Source organism: Mytilus galloprovincialis, chromosome 8 (genome assembly GCF_965363235.1).
Source record: "Mytilus galloprovincialis chromosome 8, xbMytGall1.hap1.1, whole genome shotgun sequence".
NCBI lineage: Eukaryota > Metazoa > Mollusca > Bivalvia > Mytilida > Mytilidae > Mytilus > Mytilus galloprovincialis.
In genome coordinates this window covers 54,213,098-54,241,070 of record NC_134845.1, presented here as the reverse complement: position 1 = coordinate 54,241,070, position 27,973 = coordinate 54,213,098, and the positions used below count along the sequence as shown (strand labels likewise).

Here is a 27,973-nt window from a genome sequence, read left to right as displayed (position 1 = left end):
AAAAAAAGTATCAAGCGACGAATGGGGAATGTTAGGTTTTAATATCAAGGTCATCTTTGCCTCAGACACATACAGCAGATGTAAAGCAAAGACTATAGTTTAGTGTTATGATATCTACATTTCATTGACGTTTCAATCAAACTGAAAGGTATGTTAAGATACAGCAAGAACAATAATTTTATCATTAAGATTGAATAAGTAGAAGGACACACACATCATAAAAAAGGAACTGTATAAGTTCTGAGCTGTTTTTCGTTATTACTATGAGTATGTGTGTTTTTAATCGGTTAATAAACCATTCGTGATGACCAGCTATAAAATGTATGTCAAATGTCTGCAAAAGGACCTATTTGCAAGTGGGTATTGAACTATATTTCTGTTTTTACCTGAAGAGTGTTGTTTTAATCTAATTGGAAAATCCCCATACGTTCGATATCGATGCAAAAGTACAACTGTTACAGCTGTAAATAATAATAAAAAGGAGGTCAATTACAATTAACTTAACATGTAGTCAAATATAGTTCCAAGGACAATCAGTTGTCATTTTTCATTCATATCGTTTGTGAAGGAAAAGTAACATGAGTAACAATGTAAGCAAATCTTAAACTACTGACAGTATGCATGGTATGTAAATTGAAATATTTCGTGGATACTTTTGCTTTGCATTTAACCTAGTATATCGCGGCACTATATTGCTCCTATTTTCTAATGTACTTGAATCGTTCAAATACTGATAGATTGAAGTTTCACATATTAATGTTTGTGTTTCTACTTTTTTACTAAGTCGTCCCGAAAATTTGTTATAAACAGTAAAATAACGATATCAGAATTATAGAATTCTCATGTATACAGACATCACGAGAATGATACTGTAAACCATTTCGATTGTAAGTTTCCTTGAAAAGTTTAAACTATTGATTCTGCTAAATAAACTCAACAAAGATAAAAGATTACAATTTGGCATTTGCTTTTTGACTCAAAGACACACCAGGACCAACGAATCGAAAAAAGAGTTAAAAAGTCCAAATAAAGTACGATATAAAAAGGACATTTAACATCTTCTAGTGATATACCATAAATAGATGAAGTATGATTGCAAGTAAGACAACTTTACACTGTAGAACAACATGACGTAAATACTAGCAACTTAAGGTTGTCTTACAGACTTTTACAATTAGCAAAATCTATACAAAGTGCCGATAAAATTCCAAATTAAAAAAAAACAACTTGTTATTTCAATAAAACAACATACAGACAAAAAAAGATATATAGTAATACAGAACTGCGATCTTTATGTAACATGTATAATTGATATCTTCAAATACAGATTTTGTTCAATCATATTCAATAATCAATCTTATATATATGGAAAATTAGATAACGTTTCTACGATGCCCTCTTTCTGACGCATTAAACAGAAAAACACAAGAACATTAACTTACTTATTATCATCAATGATAGAAACAAAGTTAGCAACACAGCTGCAACTGATGCCTCACCATTTTTCACTGAAAATGAAATCAACAAATTATCCTGTTATTTTGTAAACTCACTATTATTAGAGCATTATATTTTATAAACTCTTTCTATGAAATTCTGTAAGGAATTATTTGTTTTGTACTTCCTTTTTAGTTTCAAAATAATCATTGGTGATACAGTGATATCATCGATTAATATGAATGACACATTATTCGAATTATTGACACAGCATTTATACATGTAAATCAAGTACGTATTATACTTATATATATTTTCTGGTAACTTTTTCTGGTAACACTGTTTATGACTATGCAATTTGACATTTCAACTTCCAATCTAATGTCAGCAATAACCCTTTGTCCTTTCAAACAGTTTAAATCATAATTTGGAGAGCATAGAAACCCTTAATTTTCAAATTATTCAATATGTTATCTTGTTTATTTAGAGTACATGTACAAAAAAGATACATGTCAACAATAGTATATGCATATGTCTATCGTAGAGTAATAATTACTTGTCGGTCAAAAAACTCCGACCATTAGTAGCATGGATCCAGCGCTTGAAGCATCCAAGGTTTTTTTTGTATCTTCTAGTCTATTGACCAGAACCTCGCTAAATTAAATAGCACAACTGCATACACGAATACTTCATCTGTTGATTTTGTTGAATATTATTATTGTATTTGGGTGCAAGACTTGTAATTAACAAACACATAAGTTATTGATATTCTTACAATAACTTTTGTTACGCAGAAAATAATATTTCAAATTAGTGTTTACATTAATTATGCGTACAATAAACTCAACAATCTGACCTTGGATATATTCAGTTACTTCCTAGAAGACCGTGCATCCAAAATATTGTGAGGAGTGCTTTAGCTGTTAAAATTGATATGCCGTGTTATCGAATTAAGACATGCGCGTTACATTGACCTGTGCATGAACTGTCCAAGTCTTGCCTTCCTTTGATAACGCGATTTAACGGTCAGGCCTTTAAATCGAATTATAAGAGAGAAGATGTTATTAAGGTCAAAATATATTTTATTGGCGAAGTAAGAAAATGGCTTCTGTCGGATACCAACCAACAAACAAAGGGTCTTTGGGCAACCGTAAATTAGCATTTCAATACTGCGACAACGACGTCGATTCAATAAGGGTAAATATCGGACACTATGTTTTGTGAAACCTTGGACGTTTGTTTGCCTAAACAGGTGTTTTGAGATTAGTAAAGTTATTGACACTAACTTAATATATTCTACTCAAACTTCTTCAAACTTAATTACACTTCCTCGTGTTTCTATTGGATATATTTACTAGATCTCTTCATGTTGAACTACACAATGTTGCAACTAACCGATATCATGGTTGATTTTGGAATAACAAGTTGTCTGTACCACGTTTTACAGAATGCACCATGAGTGGATAATACAAACACTTTTGATTCTTTTAAATGAGGTATACATGTTGAACGTCATTTTGGTTAGAAATTTTAGGAATTGTATGACTCACAAATCATGCAATTTGAAATTATCTGACAAACTATGTGTTCTCATCAGATTTTCACCAATTCCTTGAGGGGATATACATACACTTTTGATTATATACATTCTGCATACAGGTTGAGTATCAAACCTATATTTCTTTTTATTTTGATAATATTAAGATCTATAGTTCGTATCATATGTATTACAGAATCGATTTATTTATGGATTTATTTTAATCGAATCTAGACACACATATATATATATATAAATAAACAGCTCGCTATATTTTGTTTTGTCCTGTTGGAAAGTTTTAGTTTATAAATAAAATAAAATTTGCAAGAACATAACAACCTGAAAACTAAACAATAATATCCAATTTAAAACGAAGAAAAAACTTTTAACTGTTTAATAAGACTATGGAAGGTGTAAAGTCATTTGATAAACTCAATCAGTCAGTGAGTGCAAAATATGTTGATAAGAAGTCAAGTTAAGATCCAGTGCAAGTTATAATTCATCGTACACATACATAGTCAGACGCGCGTTTCGTCTACAAAAGACCCATCAGTGAAACTCAGATAAAAAAAAATATAAAGCCATACAAGTACAAAATTGAAGACCATTAAGGATTAAAAATTCCAAAAAGTTGTGCCAAATGCGGCTACGGTCATTTATTTCTAGGATAAAAAAATCCTTAGTTTTTTGAAAAATTTAGTTTCGTCAATAGTAAAATTAAATTGATCATATAATTGATATTCATGTCAACACCGAAGTGCTTACTACTAGGCTGGTGATACCCTCCGGGTAGATCTTTTGTTAACATTGTAACACTTTTTCGTTCCCCTAAAAGCTATTTTGTTGAAGGATGAGCTCATTTATATACATGATTGGTCCTCCTGCTAAAACCAACATCATAAATCAAAAAGACCAATATCATGTGTTAAGTTTAAGTTATATATGCATTATTATGTTCTGCTAACTTTGTGTCTAAAATTTATATTTATATATTAAAATGGGGAATAGTCTGTAAGCAAGAAAAAAAACGAAATCAACGAAAACGAAGTACATCTGCATGAGAGTAACTTCTCTTTTTGTTTGTGCTCAAGAAATGTAGGTTGTTAATTGAAATAAACACTTCGCTCATTGGCGAAAGACGTACAGTGACGTGTGTCATTTTCTATCTTGTAGATAGTTGTCTCATTGCAGTCATTACTTGTCTTGTACTCTTTAAACTACATTTAATACTTAGGTCACCATTACAAAATGTGTCGTTTAATCATTGACTAAACCGATTGTGTCCTATTCACCGATTTGCACTTATAATCTGATTCATATCCCGTCAACGCATCATCTATAGAACCCTAGAGTACACACAACTTCGAAAATGTAAAATTTAATACAATTAGAACAGTTTGTATTATCGAAAATTAGTAAAACAAAATAACATACACAGACAATGAAATTAAATCCATTTCTGATAGAGATATATATTGCTGCTTTTTTTCTGACAAAGTTTAATTGATAACCTAAAATTTCAATAAAACAATATCCGTATTGAGGAAACAAAATAACTGCAATAGTGACCTGGTAGTATTAACGCAAATTAAAAGTCCACATAGAGTAATGTCAGAACAAGATTGTAATAGCAACACATGTACGTTCACAAACCACTTTATCAGATGTGTATATCAATAATAAACGTAGATTAAAACAAAGAACCACACATTTCAAGTAATTCACATAATAAAAGTAAACACTAAAGTTTGATATTATATTTTCTTTTGATCTCTTCCGGATGTGCCTTTTTACATTTTAATCATACTAAATCAACTGCCACATGGACTCCTTATTATACAAATAACACTAAGAAGTAAATTTAACATGCATTTTTCAAGCACACATTTATCTTAATTTTAACCTACCTGGTATATTAGACCAATCAGATTGATAAAGAGTCGATGTTATTTTGATAACTCCAGGCAACCTAGTATAAATAATACATATACTTTTAGCGCAAACATACTAGTTTCTAAATATCTTTTTTTTTAATATTATTAGTTCAGAGTGAGACATTCTCAATACTGTTTAAGAAGTTGTTTTTGAAAGTCTTGTCTGTCTTCTTGCAATCACAAAGGTAAAGTTAACAAAAATAACAGGAAATAATTTCATAAGTCAAACTTTGAACTATTTTTTTTAACTTTTTGTATCGCAATGTATTAAAAACTATTAGTTTTAGTTCTTGGTATATTTCTCATCTGTACAATTTTTAGAATTCAATATACTTGTTATAGACGGTTGATAACATGTCTATTTATAAGCCTTTATTATTGAAACTAAATGTGATGTCCTGTGCTATCGTTAGTAAGGGTTTGAACTGTATTCATGGCACGTAGTGTTGCCATTTAAGCGATATTTTTTCAACATTACCATAAAAGCCATAAAGTTCAACTTATCATTTTTCTTGACATGCCATGTACCAAGACATGAATCTGGTAGTTATTTCTTCATAAAAAAATGCTGTACCAAGTTAGGAATATGGCAGTTGTTATCCATTCGTTCAATATGTTTACGCTTTTTATTTTCTATGTGATTAAGCACTCTCTAATTTTGTTACAGTTGAGTGATTTTGGTGTTCAGTTATTTTCTCTTATCAGGCTTATTGTTGACATTTTTTTTCATTGTTTTAGTTTTTATCCCCGATTTCTTCTCTCTTAATCGATTAATAATTTGTGGAAGTTTGATATACTAATGTTGCCTTAATCTATATATGATTAATGTATCTTTAAGCCAATATAAAGGGTAGTTTTAAAGCATCTGTAATTCATAAAAATAATAAAGCGGGAAGTAACCATACATAAATACAACTACTTTATTTACAGGTCAAGAAAATATATGATGTGTTACCTTTCCAGAGGAACCATTTATTTTAAACTGAATATGGATATAGAGCTTCACATCAGTAAAAAAGCATTTCTCGATATAAACCTGTGCACATAAAATTTACTATTAAATAGCACGGATACAATTTGGTATCTGCTTAAAGTAATTGATTACTTAACTGTTTTTACGAATAGTTAAACAACAATATAAGATGCAAACAAATTAGCATCAATATCTATCACATTTTCAACAATTGGTATATACAGCATGACAAAAACGAAGCCCCTGATAGCCAGTTGTAATTTAATACTTTACTTCCATATTAAGTCCGTGCTAGGTAAGCCTATGTATATCTTATAAGGATAGTTTGTGGATCTGAGATGAAAAATGATTATGAAGCTTGTTCATCATTATTGTGCAGCAGCACAAGTACGACAAAAACACTTACATGTCAAGGGCAAATGGTTTGCAGTTAAATGAAGATTTCCACTCATTCTTTTTAATACACTCATAATCTGTAAAATACGTATGAACTAAATCAATTTTGAGTTAAAATGATTGGATGATATTCGAAAGCAAAAACAGCGTACAGTTTGCATAAAAGTGCAACTTGTGTCATATTTGTTCACAATTATAATCTATATGTAATATAAAACACATGTTTCATGTTTTGGGATTGGAATACAGAAAGTTATTTCATATGATTTTCATACAAATGGAAATACGTAGTAAAATATGTATAGAGCATAAGTTATACTGATATTGACTCCCTTCACATACGTTATATTATTTTTTGTAGCTAACGTTTTTGATTCATCTATGTAAACTCTGAAAGAGCAGATCATAAATTTCCTATATCATTTAATGTATTCTAGCAAACAGTTTGTTTTAAGTGAAAGAGGGACTGTCCCGACAATTCAGTTTCATTCGATTATAGAGATGTGCCTTTTATACTTAGTGCAAACTTTGATTTTTGAAATTGATAAAGTCAGTTTCAAATTTATCAGGATAAAAACTTTTAATTAGTTGTTTTAAAAGTGAACCCAAGGACAGACAATATGATGTGTAACAGAAGAACACAAATGACCTTTATCTGGGTTGATACGACTTTAATGACACGGGTGGTACAGAGCAATTTGATAGTTTTCAAAATACATAACAGAACTGAAGCTTGCATTGATAAGAAGGTTGTATGACTCAAATTCAAATAAGGTGAGATTGATCTTTCCAAAGTGACGTTCTGCATTTACTGATGATTCTTAATAATTTTCGTAAATTATTCATGTTATTAATTATTTGGAAATAAAAAAGGTTCAATACTTTATCGACTTATTCATGTACGTTCTAAGTGTTCCTGATTTACACTAGTAGCACGATTTGAGTCTGAAACGGTCATTTTGGTCTGATCGTATCTTAATTGACTGGATTTACCGCTAGAGTAAAACGTCAAGATTTGTCAGATCGTTAAGTCTCCGTTCGGATCGATAGTCTCATTAGGTAAATTAGTCCGTTAAGGCATGTCAAGATATTTAAGACTGTATCTTCTAGCGAGCTGTTTAGATCCGTTAAGACCGTGTCAGACCAAAACAGACCATGGATACAAACTGACGTCAAGATGTTGTCAGACCGTGTCCAGTCGTGTTCAGATTTTAATAATATGGACACAAAACGAGTGAAACTTTCCCATTATTTATCAGGGGTTGCTCCCCTTTCAAGAATAAAATAAAACTGTGAAAGAAGACGATTTTTTTAACTGAAAGTCTACCACGTCCCCTTAATCATGTTATTTAAATAAAACAAATATTCAATTTGAATTCTAACTTCTTCCTATTTAATTATTTAACATTGTTTTATAATTATATAAATAAAAAAAGTAGCTCAAAGTCATACTGCTGCACAAATCGCCGCGAATTGTCTAAAAAAAAAATCAACAGATTGCCGAAATAATATTTATTTATTGAATATAAGCACCTGAACCTTTATATTTAATGGTTTACAAGTGATTGCAATACGTTTTATATACAATTACAGACTGCCGTACGTGGTGAAGAATTTGTCATTCATTTTTACACCCTTATTTAATTATAACGGATGTCGGCCGTGAACACTTGAAAACGTGATCTTAATATGTTAAATTAAATTTAAGATGTAACTATTTTTAAATATTGTAAATGAATGCATTATCATTTATCTTTTTATGTTACCTATATAAATTGCATTTGAGTAATTTGAGGCAAGGAAAAAAATATATATATAACTCTGTCTTTTATCGTTTTCCGTTTATTGTCATGACATTGTCCGTTTATTTTTGTCTATCTCATGCGTTTGACTTTCCATCTTTATTTTTTAATGTGTCTATAATTCGAGAGCCTTTTGTAAAAAAAAAATTACATACCAGAAGTCTTCGTTAAAAAATAAAGTTTGAATATTATAGCAGAAAAAGGCTTATCAATTCATTCAAATTTATATTTGAAATAGGATAAATAATCAAGAAAATGTTTATACGTCAGACACTGTACTTAAAGTACATTTAAAGACCAGGTTACATATATATTACATGCATACAGCATAATAAAGCTGGTTTAATTGGAATGACTATCCATTAGGAACATTTTTCGACGATAATTAATCAAATCTGACAAGTTTTATTAAAAACGGAAAATAATTCTTCGCCCGTAAACGATTTAACGTTACCGTACCCTCTTTATTTTTGTTGCATTCATGTCACATGTGTGTCGGCAGTGTCAGCGCTTCTAATAGCAAACTTATTTTACACAAAATTGTTGACATGGTAGAAGGAAACTATAGTACAATATAAGCTGAGCTGGAAATTGCAATTGGTGAGTAGAAATGAATAATATTTTAATACATGTCTATCAGAATAATGAAGGAAAAATGTTCACATTTGTTACATTTGTGCATACAGGTATGAATCGACGTTCCAATACTCCACACTCTTGCATATATATAGTAGCCTGTTCAAAGTCAAAGTAAGAATTTGGGCTTGTTAAAAAATTGTTCCTGTGATTGGACCCCCCCCCCTTTTCAGTCATGTTTTTGGAAGATCAATGCATGATTTGAAAAGTTACATATAAACTAGTATGGTTTAAATCCCCTTTTAAAAATGGCTGGATCCACCCCTGTTTATTGCCTAACATGTGGGGTATTCCAGGCGCGGATCCAGAGGGGGGGGGTCCCGGGGTTGGAACCACCCCTTTTTTTTGGCCGATCAATGCATTTGAATGGGAGCATATAGCTGGAACCCCCCCCCCCCCCCCTTTACTCTGGGTTGGGAACCCCCCCTTTTTTAAAATGGCTGGATCCGCCCCTGTATTCACAATGGTTTGGTTGTGCGGGATGGCCTATTACAACAGTTACAAGACCTAAACCCCTGATCGAGTAATCCTACATATTGTATGTTAATGTATTGATAACTGTCACGTCCTAAATTTGCATGAAATATTTGTCACTTTTTTTTATTAACCAATAACCAACCAATCTTCACATGTTACGATGTAGTCAGAGACAAGCTTGTCTGGCAAAACAGCCGTTTTGACGTCAGAGTAATCTCGGACTAGTTACGACGATCATATACCTATTTATATAGCCACTGGTGGGTGATGTACAATAATTATAATTTGTCACATATGTGTTATGAATACCTTCAACATGTTCAAGGCTTGGGTTTGTATTTATGCAAAAACCTCAAAATTGCCCGGGTCAAAAAAAGAGTATACATTGTATATTGATATTGTGCCCTGACATGCCTGATTCCAAATGACGAGACGGCATTGTGTCCTTAACAACAATTTTTAACACTTTTCATCTTTTGTGATAAGAAATTTAAGATTTTACCAGGTATGATTCATTATTTTGTTATAAATGATTTGTTATGCTCTAAATTTTGTAGAACTTAAATATATGTTATAACAGAAGAAAAAGAAATTATGTTGAAATTTTTATTTTTATCTTTTGTATATTATTCACTGTCATGACTGTCATGACTTAATAAAAATTAGATCCCACGCATGCGCGGCATAGTTAAATAAGTGCCCGACACGTTATCATCAGTATGTTGATGGATTATAAAGAAGAAGAAGAAGAAGAATCTTATAAATACTATTTGCTTTGTCACCATGTCACCTTCATAGTAATATTCAACAAATTCTATTTTAAAATAAAAAAGAATTATAAATTGATCACAACAAGTATAGTGCTATAGCCTCTATTAGACAGTAACCCTTCAATAAAGTATACACCTAAGAAAACATTGATGTAGAAAGAGAGAACATTTTGTTTTAGAAATAGAACCTCAAAAAAGGGTTTTATTCTTCTTCTCATAAGGGACTTATCAATTAAATTGTATAAGTCATAAATTCATTTCTTTACATCATTAAACTTTGTTGTCAAGCAAATTATGATTGCTAGTTTTTCTTGTAGATAAATACAAGTTTATATATAATAAATACTTCTTAATGTATATTTTTTTGGTAGATAAGATATCACATTGGTTTGAGCATGATTCCCAGCCAGATTATGAAGCGGCATATATCATGTATATCAATGTATATATAGGAAATATATAGTGTCACTAAGTTACTCTCATATGGTACATTTACCTCATTTGTACCTGTAGCTATAAATTGTGAAATGGTGGATTCATTCATAATTTTGTGTTACTTATTGGTTTGGAAATAACGTTGATAGAGCTAACAGCATTATGTCATGATGTACAGTTGATGGGATGATCTGATTGGACAAAAAGAAAATTGTGAATTGAACAAATAGCAAACTTACAATTCATAGAAAAAAATGTAGGAAATACAATGTACTACATTACTTGGTGACAGAGCATACCTTTGATATATATATATATATATTTGATATAAGTAATATTAACAATTTGAAATAAAGAGAATTTAAAGTTTTCTCGGAATATTAGTAGTGCATCATATCTTAATTCCATGATTATTTTGGATAGTTATAAATATCATTAAGAATAGAAAATTGGAATAATGGAAATTTCTAGTTTCAGTGAATATCAATCATTGTCAATACTAAAAGTGCATCATCATGATCATACATCATCTGATTCACCTTGGATAATTATTCATTTGAAATAAGAATTTGGATATAATAAGAGTTTCTATGCTGCCATTGCTATTGTTGGCTACATGTACCACCAGGGAGTGTTAAACCTCCTTTACTTTCCATGAGGGTCTGTCACGGTCCATCACTATTGGTTAGTGTCATATACATGTATATGCATGATGATGGAAGTTTTTACCAACCTAGACAAGCTTTACAGCCCTGGCATGGTTGTTGGTTAGAGTCAAATGACAGCTTGCTGTATAGTTATAATAGTCTGAATGTATCTACATGTATTTTAATAATCTTCTAAATTACTGTTCATTCTGAAACTGGCATTTTATAATAGTAGTCAAACATATTAAACAATACATGTACTTCAAAGTATCATTTTATTTTGTCTCGCCTTACACAAAAGTCATGAAAGTTGGTTGTATACAAGAAATTTGTATTACAGTCTTGGGGTGATGATGTAAGCTATTTTATAGAGCTTTACATTTTAAAAGCTAAAAGAGCTGGATGTTTCTTGTCTTGTATTCAGATGCTAGTAGCTAATATGTTATGATGTTTCAGTTTGCCATTATATGTACATTGCACCTGACCCCATTTTCATGGTTCAATGACTGCATGTAAAATATACTGTTACTTAATCAATGAAATGCTCTCTTATACTTTATATATGTAGTTGGATACATTTTATTGTATATGAGTATCTTGAAAGATCTACTTGTCTATCAGGTTGGGTTGACCTGACCTTGACTTTATTTCATGGATAATTTAAGTGATCGAGGTTATTTCAGTTTAATACAATGTTAACATGGTTAGGTTTGTTTCTCAGTTTATACTTCCTAATAAAATCCCCCCTTGAAGTTAAATGTCTAATCCCTTAGTGTACTGATATGAATAGTATTTTACTGGAAATGTTTCGGAAAATAGATATTGATGCTAACGTAAATATTTTATCCAATAAAAAGACAGGAAATAAGTCGGTGAACCAAAAAGTTCAAATCTAATTGAAAATTAAAGTGCCCATGAACTCACTGATCATGCACGAGTGATTCTATTCATAAAAAGTGTCCGTGTAACAACAAAGAAGAGTCTGTGTATCATCGAAAAAGAGTCCGTGTAACACCCGTTAATGTACTGTTTTTCTATAGCTCTGCAAGGGGGGGTCAAAGTCGTTCAAAGGTCACTGTACGGCCTTTAACAATGAGCAAAATCCATACAGCATAGTTAGATATTTTAAAAAGACTCTGAAATGACAAATGTAAAATACACTCAACACTTCAACCATAACCGCACGTCAAACTTTGAACAACAGAAAAATCTGATTGGACATTCGTTACAATTTGCATGATTTGACACGACCTCATGAATTGGGTCATGAATTATTATTAGTTATTAGTTTCCTGTCTATTCTGTCATTTATTGCATTTGATTTTTAATTTGTCCTCATTTAACAAATATTTGAATTTGAGTGTAAATAAAAAGTTGAAAAATGTATTTTGCGTTAAATGTGCAATGAAGCAATGGATTCGTAATCTTCAAAAAATCGTTCTGAAACGGTTGATAAAATGTGGAATGTCTGAATATAAATATAACGATTATGTCCACTGCACGGTTATAAAATGGGCTATATTTGGACATTTTGAGAAACAATAGTATTTTTTTCTATGATAGAAATTTGGGGGGCAAAACGACTTTTTTAATCAGTTGGATTTTCAATTTTGATTTAAAAAAATTTGTTTGATTTTCTTCTTTTCTTTAAAATCATATCAAGATTCTTTAGTTTGAACATATTTTATTGTTAAAAAATGACAAATGGATTAGACATGTTAGACAGAAGTTTTTAACTTAGTAACGTTTTCTCCAATACATATATCAATATAAATATGAATGAATATTACATATGTCTGACTTTTATTAACCAATTATTTTTTTAAGCATAAAGATCTAAAATTAAATTTTCCCCCAAAAAAAAACTTTTCCCGAAAAAAACAATCCATACATGTATTGACGTTTTGTCCTTTTCAGAGTTTTTGTGACTTTCCAACCTATATCTTCTAATTCTCATGTTATGTTTTTGGCGTGCGTCTTCTTCGGAGAAAAAAAGGTGGTCAATAGCTTACCTCAAGATGTTGGTCATATTCAACTTTATTCTAGTACGGCATACCTTTTACCTCAGCGAACTCTCTGTCTTGGTGATGTATCAATCATTTGCTTCAGGTCGATCCATTCGATCCATTTCGCATCTCGTCATGAAAATGCGTGATATATTTGCCACTGGTCATTAAGGGAGCAATCAATTGATCAGTTTCATTTAGTGATGCATGCTAATTATATATAGTTCTCAAATGATAATTGTCTAAAACTGTTTCCATTTTTGTGTATTTTATTTTTTAGCGTAAATTTTAGAATTTCTTTCCGAATCTTTCTCTTTGCATTTATTTGTTTGTAAACATTTAATAAAGTAGTCCATGTCAGGGGTTAGATTGTATACAGCCAATCTAGGACAAGGGCAGTAGAACAGAAAACAGTCTCCATTGTATACATACATATGCATTTATGTTGAAGCGTAAAACAACGACATGTAGTTGAGCTCGTTTTGGTGAAACAATTACTGTCAAATCTTTATATATATATATCTGGTAAAGTTGTCATAAAAGCAAAAACGGACGAAAAAGTTGGCAACAATTTATAATAAGACTAAACTTATTTTGGCCGTTTCGTTTCTTCTAAAGTGTTAAACTCAACCATGCGACTGGCTTACTTGGAGATTCAGGTGACCTTTTTCGTTTTTAGAAATTTCAATCGAAGTGCGTATATCCCTTCAACGATTTATTCAATTTTTTTTAACGTATAGATAGCGCGAAACTCTCACTACACCATGCATAGACTATTTTTTTCTCGACCAAATGCGGCTGCTTATTTATACAACCGAACAACCAAACGTCCGCACCCAATTTTAGCAAAGAATAGATATACTGTCGAACGGGGTAAGTCAAGAGATGTGAATATTTCTATACCCAATCAATCCTTTGGTTTTGAAAACAATTTTAAAGGTATACATTAATACGACATCAACCCAACGACACATATAAATCAAAACATTAAGAGTCAACACACATATTTTTGTAATAGAAAGAAACCTATACAGAATAAAAAGCCTAAACCGCAACAAGACTAAATAATACGGGAGCAGTGATTTTTTTTAGACAAAAATGCAAGTGTTCCGTAGAAATATTTCACGTACCATTTTTTTTATTTCGATCGTTGAAAATTATAGCAGGTGTAATATAAATCAGTAGATTTAGGACAAAACTATGATATGGAAATATAATATGAAAATTAAGCCTGCTTTGTACTAGACCGACACACTGAGATGGATTTTTAACGTGTAAGTTCACAAGCTAACAGTTCGAAAGAAAGAAAAAAAAACTCTTTGTTAGACCCGTTTGGGATTCGGACTAAAGTCCTCTCGCTGTCGAGGTGAACTTATTCTCACGAGACCAACCAGAGGAGAGAGGTCGCATAGTCATACCAAAAACTCGAGCATAATAAACAATACAATTTATCAGAATTATCACCGTTACCAATGCGATTTTAAAGTCATGATCTTATCTAAATAAGATGCCGTTATGTGATTTTGGTATCTACACGTATGCATAGAGATGGCCGACATCAGAGTAGATTGAGAGGATCATCGCTCTCTGCAAATTAAAAACTTTTCCTCAATTATGTTAGTGGTCCCACTGTAGCGAGGTGTTGCAAGGCTTAATTTCTATCCTTATTAAATCTTCTCTCATTATCCAGTGGTATTTCAAGTTTACTTTTAATCTTATTGTCGAACGACTATTTGAAGTTCTTCCTATTATATTTAAAACTTGTGTTCTCGTTATGAACACAAATGAAATATTTGCCACTGGAGGTGAGGCAAACAACAATGAATCACCATCACTAAAATATAAGTATTTGTTCTCACAAAATACTTTGTAATTAATTAGAAGAATGATGACAATTTCTCATCTATTCACGTTTTGATCGAGCCGCTTCAACCTCAAATCTTGCTGCAATTGTTTTACATTTAGGCTACTAGTATTAAATACTATTGTATTCATTGAAGTTTACATGCGTAGTTTTTTTTATTCAAAAGAATAAATTAATATTTATAAATAAATTGGACTGAACAAACAACACTAATTATTTCGCATTTGCATGTAACGCAGTTTAGAAAAATAAAAGATTGATTTTTTTTTTAGATTAGCACACATGCAACGCACTCCCACTTAGGAGTCCTCCAAAAAGGTAAAATTTACCTGTCTTGGAACATGTATGTCTGGTGTATGTATATCACTCGTTCCATCTACAATATACGGAAATGACACATGTATGTCTGGTGTATGTATATCACTCGTTCCATCTACAATATACGGAAATGACACGACCGGGTATTGTAAAGCTTTGAGGGACTTTTAATGCCAAATTCATATCCCTGGGCGAAGAAATTACCAAGTTTGGAAAACACCGTGTGTACACTGACTTATAAAAGTGTTTATGTCTTTCATGCTGTCTAGTCTGAGAATAAAAGTTTGAGCAGTTTTTGAAGGTAATAAATAAAAAAAGAAGACCGTCAAAAACTTTAAGTGAACGGAAAATGAGAATTGCAAACGTATCTCATTAATTTCGATTTAAAAAAGTTACTATAAAGAGAAAGCAATAGATATTTTAAAGAGTCTTAATAAATTCCAATTAATGATCACAAATATAATCTAAATCCAATTTCAATTACTTCGTGATTCTAAAATACGGGATTTTTTTTCTCAGAAATTATCATTTTTTTTTTAATCTGGTATGACTTTTTATCCTTGCTACGATCGACATTATTTCTTTTGCTGTATATCACAGCTAGCGAATTAGTCTAAACGTCCGTACAATGTATAGTAATATTTTTTTTCTTTACTTTTTTATTTTTAAATATAAGCGTTGTCTATTTTTATAAGCACAGGACGTTTGCGCTTTTTTACCTGTAAATCGGTAGGACATTTGCGCTTCAAACACTATGGACATTTTGCACTTTAAATTTTGATTAACCTGTATTAAATTGACCGGACATTTGCGCTTTTTACCTATAGTCGTATACCTGTAAATTTTTAGTGAGAAGTAATCATTACGTAAATAAAATCAACTTATATTTGGTATTAGTTAGTTCGCATTAACAAAGTCTTAGACATAAAGTTTAAAGTTATAGAGACTTTTAATTTATTAAAGGTAAAAAATGTACATGTCATGATGGATTTTCGTATCGTTTTGATCAAACTTTCAAAAGTGAAGACCTTTCATGGAATTGTACCGTGAAAAAGTGTAATGCTAGAATTAAAACGAACAATGGGAATACTAATATTTTTAATCAGAAAAATGAACATATTCATTCACAAACGGACGGAACATTTAATTGTTGCCCAAATATTTTATACCAGCTTTTTACCAGACTGAGTCATGGATTTAGAAATGGGAACTATATTCTGTATTTATTGTGTTGACTGGGAAGTCTGATGAAATTACAATCCTGCCGGACATAACCCTGGAAAAGAGGAGGGAATTCATAACAACCAAATATTGCAAAAGCTTAAATGTCATATGTAAAAAGCGCAAATGTCCTTTCAAAACAAGCGCAAATGTCCTATGTTTTGAAGCGCAAGTGTCCAAAAAAAAAAGCGCAAATGTTCTATGAAAAAAAGTTAGTTACATAATCACTACTCGTTTTATCTTTTCAGGCGAATTTCAATAACTGTTTTTACACTTTCTCAACAGAAAGGTATTTAAATATGAGCGTACCACATGTAACGGAATTTAACAAGCATTTTATAATGCGACTTGTGTTTTCCAGAGCGTCCTATTTTCAATAGTTCATAGATCTCTGACAAAAGTAAGATCATACAAGTTTCATGTACCATGTGCATGAAAAAACACACTACCAAATCATATTTGTAAATTGTAAAAGATTAAGACAATTTTTATATTTGTAGTAAATAATCCTATGAAATAAAATAAAAACATATTTCTCTCTGCCTGAATGAAATCGTAAGCACATTTTCAGACTATTCTTAATATTCTTTGCAAAAGACGAATAATTCTCCTTAAACTGTAAATTATCAAACAGACAGACTAACTTTAAAGGACAAGCGTGTACTACCATCCCAATGGCGTAGCCAGGGTTGAAACGATGTGGATGCAAAAATAACGCTGAGCGAAGCGAGACGAAAAAAAAAGAGACCATTTTAAGCAGACATTTTCATATTTAGGATAAACATAATATCAAATTTTATTTTTTTGCGAATTTTCCCTTTAATCCATTTATTTTTTGAACTTTGACAATCATATCACATCTCCTTAATTTTATATTGAAGATATATAAATGTGGTTTGATAAAATGCTGTTCTCACTTAAAAAATCAAACTGGTTCGTTCGTTCGTCGGATGCTATAGGAATATTCAAAAGTTCCTGAATCATGACATTGATATAATAAAAAATCATGTTGAAGGATTTTGTTTTTTCTCTGTCTTTCAGATATTAAGTTCTCTCCCATCCTTGATATAATTTAATTTTACTAGAGCTTTTTCTACCAGTAGCTTTAACTTGTAATAAACAGACATCTCATTTGAAATTATATACCACATGTTCTTATTTTAATAGCATGTTTATAGACCTATACGTGTCTTTTCTTGGATCCGTTGTAAACAACCACCATTCCATATTCGAATTCCTTTATCAAGTTATAATATCCTGATCCTGTGTTGAAAAATTCTTTGTTGTATTGTTCAAATATGTATTTATTATTTTTTAAATTGCTGGTGAATAAAGTCACCTTTTCGAAATATATAAATATTTAGTTTGTACGCGCATTATTCTCATTTTTATTTTAGATTAGATTATTAACATAATTTGTACTTTCGTTTTCTTTTTGTGTTGAAAACTTATTCAGTAGTTGTTTGTTTATGCGTTACATATTTGTTTTTCGTTCATTTTTGTACATAAATAAGCAGTTAGTTTTCTCGTTTTACATGGTTATTTCGGGACCTTTTATAGCTGACTAGGCGGTATGGGCTTTTGCTCATTGTTGACGGCCGTTCGGTGACCTTTAGGTAATTTCTGTGTCATTTTGGTCTCTTGTGGAGAGTTGTCTCTTTGGCAATCATACAAAATCTTCTTTCTTATATCTATTGTACACATTTTGTTTTGTCTCTGATATAGTCACCTTAAAAGGGTTTCTTCATAGAATCTTAATTGCCAAAATGACTGGTTTTGTGGTTATTTTCATTTCAAATACCATAGATGAATGTAATAGGACAGACAAGGAACAACCAATGCAATGCATATGCAATGTATTTAATAAATTTGACCAAGCAATTCTACAGGAAAGCTCCAAGTGATTGTACAGGAAAACCCCGAGTAATTGTACAGTTAACTTGCAAGCGATTGTACAGGTAATACAAATATCCGACATAGAGAAGGAATATATTTGGATTTCTACTGGGACAATGGCTTTGAAACTTTCAGAATTTATATATCAGAAAAGGTACATGTGAAAATTCAGGTAGCAAGCATTGATTTGGATGTTTATTTGACATTTTTGATCGCTGTTGTGCGACTATTTTGATCGTTTTACACGGAGCTCCACCATTCTAAGGAAAACGTTTGAAAGCATATATCTTTCTTATTATTGTATTGGTTCATATTTACATAAAGAATATTTTAGCTACCAATCATTGAAGCAGAAATGTTATATAGTAATATAAGAGTTCATCAAAGTTTCCATCAAGCAACTTGTTATCTTTCCAATGTAGGAGCCATGCTTGACAGTCTCTCGAATGACCAAATTATTTCACAACCGTACAGTTCTGTTCCCACATTGTGTTAATATAACTGAAAAATTTAAAGACTCTCTTAACTAAACAATGGTTTACCATGCAGCGCTCAAATATTCAGCATTATCTTTTGGTATCGAGTTCAGAAATATTTGATATTGTATAAAGATCTTTAAACTAAACTAAGCTATAATAGATTCAGATTCATTATTTTATTGAATATAAAACATTTATATAGCATATATTAAACCTGACGGTCAAACATCAACAGCTTCAATACTAATAGTTTACGTATACACAAATTCATCAATTCTTTTACTTTTAGCCTTACGGCACCTTTTTGTTGTATATTGTAAAATAGTCATTTACTTCTTGCGTTATGGATCATTGATTTTGTTACCTGTTGACCTGGTTGATTACTAGCACGTGCCGTTGAACTCAAGCATTTTAACTAAAACAGAAATTTTTAATTTACGCCATATATATCAGGGGCGGATCCAGATTTTTTTTAGCGGAGGTGAGCTCAGATAATAATTTCTATATTTCTATATCTAAATCTTTTATTTTTTTTACCATTTATCTTTATACTGAATATTTGCCTGCCCTAAATGCATCTAATATGTGCCTTTGGATGTTAAACAACGAAAGAATCAATCAAAATGTTCTTTATATTTCATCATCATTATATTCTTTCTATCTTTATAAATGGTGACCTATTCTTATCCTCATACATGTACTATATAGATATACATATACATGGTAATTGAGACAAGAAAATACACAAATTTTAGAACTGTATGCTTTTAGAGAAAGTCCGAGATTCTGCTCCAAAGTAGATCTTTTGAACAAAAATAGCATTTGATTAATGTCAAATTGAATTAATTTTCCTTGGATCGGAGGGAATAAGAGGGGAAGGAAATACGACATTCTGTTTAAAAAACAAATATTGTACATGTATGGTATTTAAAAAAAATTAGCCAGTTTAATTTGTTGCTCAATAAATTCACAAATAGACGTTTTCGAAATAAATAAGAAAAAAACATCCACAAATTTGTACCAATTCTTTAAAACACAGACCAGAAGTTTCACCTGTAAATCGATTTTAATCTGTATTGTATTATAAACCAATATAAATTCGTACTATTCAAATCAACATGCATGTAACTGTATTTTACATCAAAACTTTTGCAGAGACATTACACACAGGTGTGAATATTTACGCACCCACCGATAAGTTGTCATTTATCACGTATATATAAACTACACATACATCTGGACGTTTGTATTAAATAACGGCCAATTAAGAAGTCAAATCAAGCTCTGTTGTGATGAATTTCCGCTCTAGACAAGAAGTGGCAAACAAATTATGTTAGAACATTTTTTGGGAACCTGCATTGGAGGGGGGGGGTAAGTTAATCTGCCACTGCTGCTATATACATATGCATGGGTTAGAAAATAAACAATAAGGATAACGTGATTAATTGTTTGGATGAAAATCTTTATACGTTGGTACTTTATTTATAGTTTTAACACTATCTCTACACAGACTGAATGCAGTATCATGATCAGCTTCATGTACGTTGGCGACCTTGGTGGTGTTTAGACGCACTTTTGTGTAAAATAAATAATTGTTTAATGATATGTTGTACACTCTGAGGTTGTACAGTACAAAGCTATGGTAATAGAAGCGTTTCCGATTTTAACAGAATAACTAGGACGAAAATAATAATAAAAAAACCCAGCTCTAACGGTAATAGTAAAGTAGGACATATCAACAGAATACGAATTAAAACAAAAATACGCATGTGTTAATTTTTGTTTTGGCTTCATTTCAATTGATTGTCTCGTTGGCAAATATACAACATCGCCTTTTTTAGGTTATGTTTAAGATATTTCCGTTTCTAATTTTCAAATACGAAAAATATGTTTACAAAGGGTTCATGTGTATATAATTACCATACGTCCTTGCACTTAATAGCTAATATAAATACATAAACTAATATTTATTAGAAAATAAGCAACATATATAGACGAATAATTTATTAGTTACCCAACAAACAACAACAGAAATAAAGAATCAACAGAGGATTTAATCTTTAATTACTTTTTTTTTTATTATTATTTATTCGAGAGATATACATGATATAATACTTTAACTTCAAATAAATATATAATTAATCTAAAATGCACTAATCAAGCAGAAGGGGCGTAACTCGTGGTATCATACCGGCATACTGAACGGATCTAAACATGGTCTGACACTTTTGAAAGTTGATTTTGAGTTTTGATCTGTTTCGGTCTGACACGGTCTTAACGGATCTAAACAGCTCGCTAGAAGATACAGTCTTAAATATCTTGACATGCCTTAACGGACTAATTTACCTAATGAGACTATCGATCCGAACGGAGACTTAACGATCTGACAAATCTTGACGTTTTACTCTAGCGGTAAATCCAGTCAATTAAGGTCAAGTAACAGTAAATGAACGCCGTCTAGCGGATTCCGCGAAATATTGCGACGTTTTGTACGAATTACGTCCCTTTGACCAGATTTTGCAATGTTAAAATTGCACCCGGCGACTTTTCGATGGAACAACGTCAACGGTAAATTTGACGGAAAGTATGTTAGTTCTAGGAGAAAGAACTTGTTTTTCTAAAATTAAAAATTGAAAATGAATATGAAAACAGTCATGAAGACGATCTTCAAAATGAAAAGCAGGTGTTTGACTAGCGTCAGGGACGTAGGGTTGTAGAGTTTGTATATCTGCCGACCAGTTAAAACAAGTGTGAAAACTGTTGCTCACTACTATTTCTACATAATTGTGATGAGAAAAACAGTGTGGTCTCGGAAGTATTCTATATGTAGTATGTCAAAACTGTCCTTCCAAAAACCCTATATTCACTGGGAAAAGACATCGTCTAGCAGAAAATAAGCAGAAGGGGGTGCAAGTTTTGGACATTAATACAAAAGTTAAAACTTTGTATTGTACGGTAAGACTAGATATCCATATTTTGAAAATTATCACACCAGTCGGAACAAGTAAAAATATTTTCAAATTAGAAAAAAGGAAATGAACCACATAAACTAATACTGGTCATAAATTTGCCGCTGCTGTCAGTAAGTCATAGATGGCACTAAACTATAATACACTTAAATTAATTAACCTTGTTCACGGTTGGAACAACAGTTTAATATTCATTCACAGTTTTTAGACTATAACAAATTAAAAATAAACAAAAATGATGTTTCACGATCATTAATCCATCGCTACATTTTGTATTCTAACGTTGTTTCTTTGTAATGGTGTTTTCTTTCACGTCCGCAATTTCGATGTTAAAAATAGAACACACAACCCTATAAAGTTACAAAAAGAAGCATTCAATACTTACAATTACATTTTTTAGCTATGATCATGAAAACACGAATTTTATATATTTTATTATTTAATTCACCTGTGCACTTTATTGTTGGAGCACGTGTTATCATGAGTGAAAAGTTGTATTGAGCAATGGAACTGCTTACGGAATAACACGTGGTGTGCAGTTAGCCAATCAGAATAAAATATTATAATGAAACATACATCTAATGTAATTATATATATATATGGGTAAAAATTAACCGAATAAAAAAAAGTACCCTAGCTGAATGTAGCATCTCAAATATAAAATAGAACTGTTCTCAATTCTATTTCATCCATAAAACTTGAAGGTTGAGAACGATTATATCGATCATCTCTATATCATACTACTGAAAAATATGCCTATTGTCACAGACTTTCAGTACCTAAAGTAAAATGTAAATCCCATAAGTAGTCAGTACTCCAATAAGACAGCAACCAGACAACAACACAAGGCCAAAAGAAAATTAAAAAGGAAAAGACATCTTATGATATGCATTTGCAAAAGATGGGGGTGTGTGGAAGGGGCCCTGATCCCGAAATCCCGGACTTTAAAACATGAAATCCCGAGGTCCCGATTTATAGAAATTTAAATCCCGCCATCCCGAAATTCGAAAAAAGAATAGCCGGATCCAGAAAGGATCAATCCCAAAATCCCGTGCTTAAAAACACCCGATCCCGGAGTCCCGTTAAAGGTTCCCCCTCATTTGTGTAGAGGGACTAAATAACAAAACACAATATTTCCAGTCATGTCTCAGCCTGTGTGCAAGTTTTTTTTTCTTGTTTTTTTTTCGGTTTGGGGAGGGGGGAGGTATTTTTGTAGGCATATTAAACATAAATATGTACATCTGTATTTACGTCATATCTCAACCTCCGTATGTTTGGTTTCCTTGGAAATATTTTTACACGATGTATTTTCTGGAAAATACACTGTACTACAAAGACCGTACAATGTCTTGAGAGAAAGCGAAATTCAGAGAGAGAAGCACATTAATTTATTGTCACATATAATTGAATCTCAAAGGGAGTTGCAGAATAACGGATACTGGCGAATGTCAAAATTGAACAAAAAGGTTTGCAAAATTATAAAGAATAACAACAGAAAATAAAATAATGATTTAACACAATAGTGTAGACCATGTACAGAATTAAGAAATCATGTAATGATAGAAGAATTTTACAAAATCGTTTTTACAGAATAAGCGTTATATTTAAAGATAAAGAACATTTAGGTACACACTTAATATGGACCCTTAAAAAATCGTTGGATAATCTCGGTGTTGCTGGTCAGTAATGAACAAAAAATCACTGGTCAATTTAAAGGTTGTTGTAAGTGATGCAATATATTCTTATTTTCCTGTTCCCCTTATGTAACTTCCAGTTTTATTGAAGTTTACATCCATCAAAGCCTTAGTTTAATTTAGTTTCCTGTTATTACTACCCCCCTTTATTTGTCGCATGCTGTGTATCATGTACTGATTCTATATATACTTCGAGCATACATATGTATATAACAATGGAACAATAACCATTTAGTAAACTTTTTAAAACGTTTTTGTAGACTTGTATACAATAAATTTTATACAGAACAAAAAAGATATTAACAAAGATGTCAGTTTGTCTGCGTGTTTTACTTGTTAACTTGCAGATGTATAAATAACCACACGACACTCTTTCAAGATTTTATAGAATCATTGATATAATGTTTGTTTATATATGCGATGTTAAGCAGCAGTATATCCATCCATGGACAGAACACGTTCTGTCGTGATATATTACCAAACACAAGCTATTACATGTTCCGCTGCTAAAGAAACCGTTTTTTTCAAAAGTGGCCAAATCATATCTCTGAACGGAGAAAAAGTGTAAACAGATGACTTACAAGATAGTCTAAGAGATTTATGAATTGGTTACCCAAAAATGACAAATTTCAACTATCTCTCATCAGAGCAAATATTAATAAAGATCAAAACCCTGACCACATGCAAACAGACAGCAAAGTGAAAACGTTCTAGGATTCAAAATGTAGATGTTTTGCGGAATAACTATAAAGGAGGACGGACGGACGGACGGAAGGACGGGCGGCCAGACGGAATGACGGGCGGCCAGACGTACAGGGGTAGTTGAGGGGGGCATAAAAAATATAGCTTCAATTACATCTTTTATTGCGTCAACCTGTAGACAGTAACCCTGATGATTTCTATTTTTAAGTTTTTACCAAATTGCGTTCATGTACTTACAATGTATTTTTGTCTGAATTAGTAATTGTTTAAAATATGTATATTGATAATGAACATACATGTATCATATTTTTTACAACTATAATTACTTTGTAAAATGTTCCATAAAAGAGGGTCTGATTGGGGTTTACGGAATACAGAATAATGGGCAAAAATTACAGAATAAAATGCAAAAAAGAAAAAGAGTATAATGGGGTGCTAAAATATTAAGAATAAAGAATATTGGTAATACTAAATAAAAATTAATGATAATTATCCAGACTCTTATGATAAAAAGAATCTTTCAATACGAAACACATAATCATCGTGCATAATCAACACGAAGAACGTTGGAAATTATTAGCATGATAACTTGACGTTATGTAATAAAAAATTACGACGTCACGAATTTTGATGTTTTTTTGCCAAAATGTTGGGTTTGCGTCGCTTCTACAGGGAAAACGAAGTCGGTGACCATATTTTTTTAAAATATCATCTAATTCGTAAGACAAAGAGGAAGAAAATATTAATTTAAAAAAAAAATTCTATGGAGCGGTTCACGTGATTTATACCGGAAACTGAAAATTGTAGAAGAAAAATATAGATTTCCCCTATATATTCAATGTAATTTAGTACCCTCTCGGACCATTTTAAAAATGGATTTTTCTTGAAAACGAAGTCGGTGACATATACTTTTTTTTACATTTTCTGATGTTTATTTTCAATATCTAATTAAGTTCTAAATTTTAAAAAAATCTATGGACTAGTTCATTTACTGATCCTTGACCTTAAGATACGATCAGACCAAAATGACCGTTTCAGACTCAAATCGTGCTACTAGTGTTATCAAACAAAATCTGAACGACATAACTTTCAGGAGATAAAATCATAAACATATCTACTTGCATACCTGGTGACAACATTTCATCAGATGAACATAGCTTAAGGTAACATGAACAATCTTCTTCTGACGGTTCACAATAACATCGGCGATTTGGCCTTACGACAAAATCATAACCTCTCGTATAATCACAGCGGCATATCCTATTCTTTTTCAATGTGCCATTATTTGAATATACTTGTCCTTCCTCGTTGCAGAAAGATTTTTTGTAAATACAACGACTATTCCCGGAAGACATGAATTGAAAAGGTTGATAAAATTCATCGTCACAGTCAGCTCCTTGCAACGTTCCATGAACATATCCAGCTACTATAAGTTTGTGTCCTGCATGACATTTATAATACAATATATTAATAACACTAATACATTTATATGTAGCAACTTGACGTTGCAAATAAAACGCTCACACGTAAGGATAACATGTGAGGTGTCTTTCTTATATTACTTTTATTTCAATAAAATAAGGTATTTTGTACAAATGCGGTTCTAATCCAATCTTAACTCTAGACATCAGAGCAGTTTTGAACAAGAGGTTTAAGCACAGTTGTTTAAGAACAATATTTTGTTTACTTTGAAAATTTCAATCAATAAACACATGAAACATGGAATCCTTAGCCGCTTTCAGGAAATTGTATTTATAGATTACTATCAGTTTATTCATTTGATTCTGTCAACATGTTAAATGTGCTTCTGTAATACATTCCAAGTATTGTTCATGATTTGCTGAATTTATTTCTGATTAAAACTTTTTTCAAGGATTTTCAGTACATACGATATGTTCATTTTTTATACTAGGAGATGTGATCGTGTTTCCTTAATCATCATGATCATATATTATTTTGTTCAAATATTTTTTATTTATTTTAACATATCATTAATTAACCATAAGGGATCGACAGCACGCACGTGTATACTTTTATCTTATGAATCCTTATGAAATGAAGAATAGGTTAGTTATATAACATATATGATGCAGACACATTTACAAATTAATGATATCAAATAACACATTACCTGGTGCTTCGAAGTCTGGATTCTTTCTACAAAATTCGGTATAGTTATGTTTATTCTGATCATACAAACAAAAATATTTTTCACCAAAATGACAAAGAGATTCTGATCTGTATGTCCATTGTGCCGTATCAGGACATTTGAAGCTATACAAAGCTTCGGACAACTGGTATAACAGAATAATCTGAAATAAAGTGTTCACAGAGTTGAGCCTAAATCATATCATAACCTACATCTTAACATTGACAATGAAGGTTAGAACCCCGTAACCTTTGCCCGAATACGACTCATCAAGTTAGATTAATTACTTTTGTCATGGCATAAGCAATACGACAGGTTTCACATTTAAAGCTGGATCTGCTTTACCTTTTGGAGCACTTACGATAACTCCCAGCTCATTGTGGGGTTTGTGTTGCTCAGTCTTTAGTTTTCTAAGTTTTGTTTTGTGTATTTTGTCTGGTTATTTGTCTTTTTCTGTTTTAGCCACGGCGTTATCTGTTTATTTTCATATATGAGTTTGAATTCCTAAGGTGTCTGGTGCTCCTCTTTTATAAGGAAACAATATATATGAAATTCTTATTCAAATTGCGTGTATGACAATTTATATTGAAGTTATCCCTGGACGAAGTTAATTTTTCACATGTTGTCCTTTAAACACGTTACTTTTGACCAACATGACCAAGTATCATTTTAAAAGCAGACATATGTTTAAATTGCTCTGTCTGGTCGTGCAAGACCCTTAAGGGTAGTTAAGGTAGTTAAAAACCACCCGTATTCTATGTTTGAAACATGAGTGGGAACTAAAAAAGACTTAACTAAAATTATTAGTTTGATATCTCATTTTGGAGGTAATACACATGTTTAAAAATAATAAAAAAAACAGCATATGACGTTTACATTTAATGGATTGAATTACAAAACGAGTATGTTTTTATCATTATCAGAAAATCACTCTCTGTCGTTTTAAGTAGAATACAAAAGTCATACAATACATATTTTATATTTCCACTCAAAACTGGAAAAAAAACTAGAGTTGTAAACGACATGTATCATTTTAGATTATTCGACTTTTCTGTTATATAAAGATCTAAATTGCAACACTAGTGCGATGAAACAAAAACATATCATCGTATCAGTGAACCAATTCGTGATTGTTATTATAAATCTTAATAAATATGTGCATGAAATCAACAATGTATCAGTGTTTGCGTCTGGTTTGTTTCTGGATCTAGCTGTATTTGTTGTGTTTGTTTTCCAGAACATACAATATGTGGATTAACTGAACTGTTTGCACCTTTAAGGTTTAATCAAACCTGCATTGATTTATTAAGATAATAGACAATATAACTAGTGTACCCTTTCGTAATATTAAAGCGTGAATTGTATTATTAAATATTAAAATGTTTATTACAATTTTATCAGAATTTCTATAGTTCGGCGTTTTGCATTATTTCTAATTAATTGAGTGTGAATATCAGCATATCGAACATTGCCAAATTGATAAGTTCTACAGAATTTCAAACAGTATTGTAGTTATAAAGAAATATAGAACATTATTGCTTTCAAACATGTTTTTGAATTGTGTTTAATTAATCTACCAGGGTCCTTATAAATTGATTCCATTTCAGTTTTTTTCTTTATTTTCTCTTTGA

General features: G+C 31.3%; 1 protein-coding gene across 1 annotated transcript; it reads right to left on the bottom strand.

Annotated features, from left to right (window-relative positions):
* Positions 1-136: 136 nt before the first annotated feature.
* On the bottom strand, positions 137-26,382 carry LOC143043715 (uncharacterized). Its single transcript, XM_076215895.1, has 6 exons — positions 26,325-26,382; positions 25,320-25,634; positions 6,288-6,354; positions 4,882-4,943; positions 1,443-1,508; positions 137-141 (listed from the first exon to the last, which is right to left on the bottom strand). The coding sequence occupies exons 2-6, from the start codon at positions 25,546-25,548 to the stop codon at positions 137-139; spliced, it is 429 nt and encodes a 142-aa protein (XP_076072010.1). The 5' UTR covers positions 25,549-25,634; positions 26,325-26,382.
* Between the last annotated feature and the right edge of the window lie 1,591 nt (positions 26,383-27,973).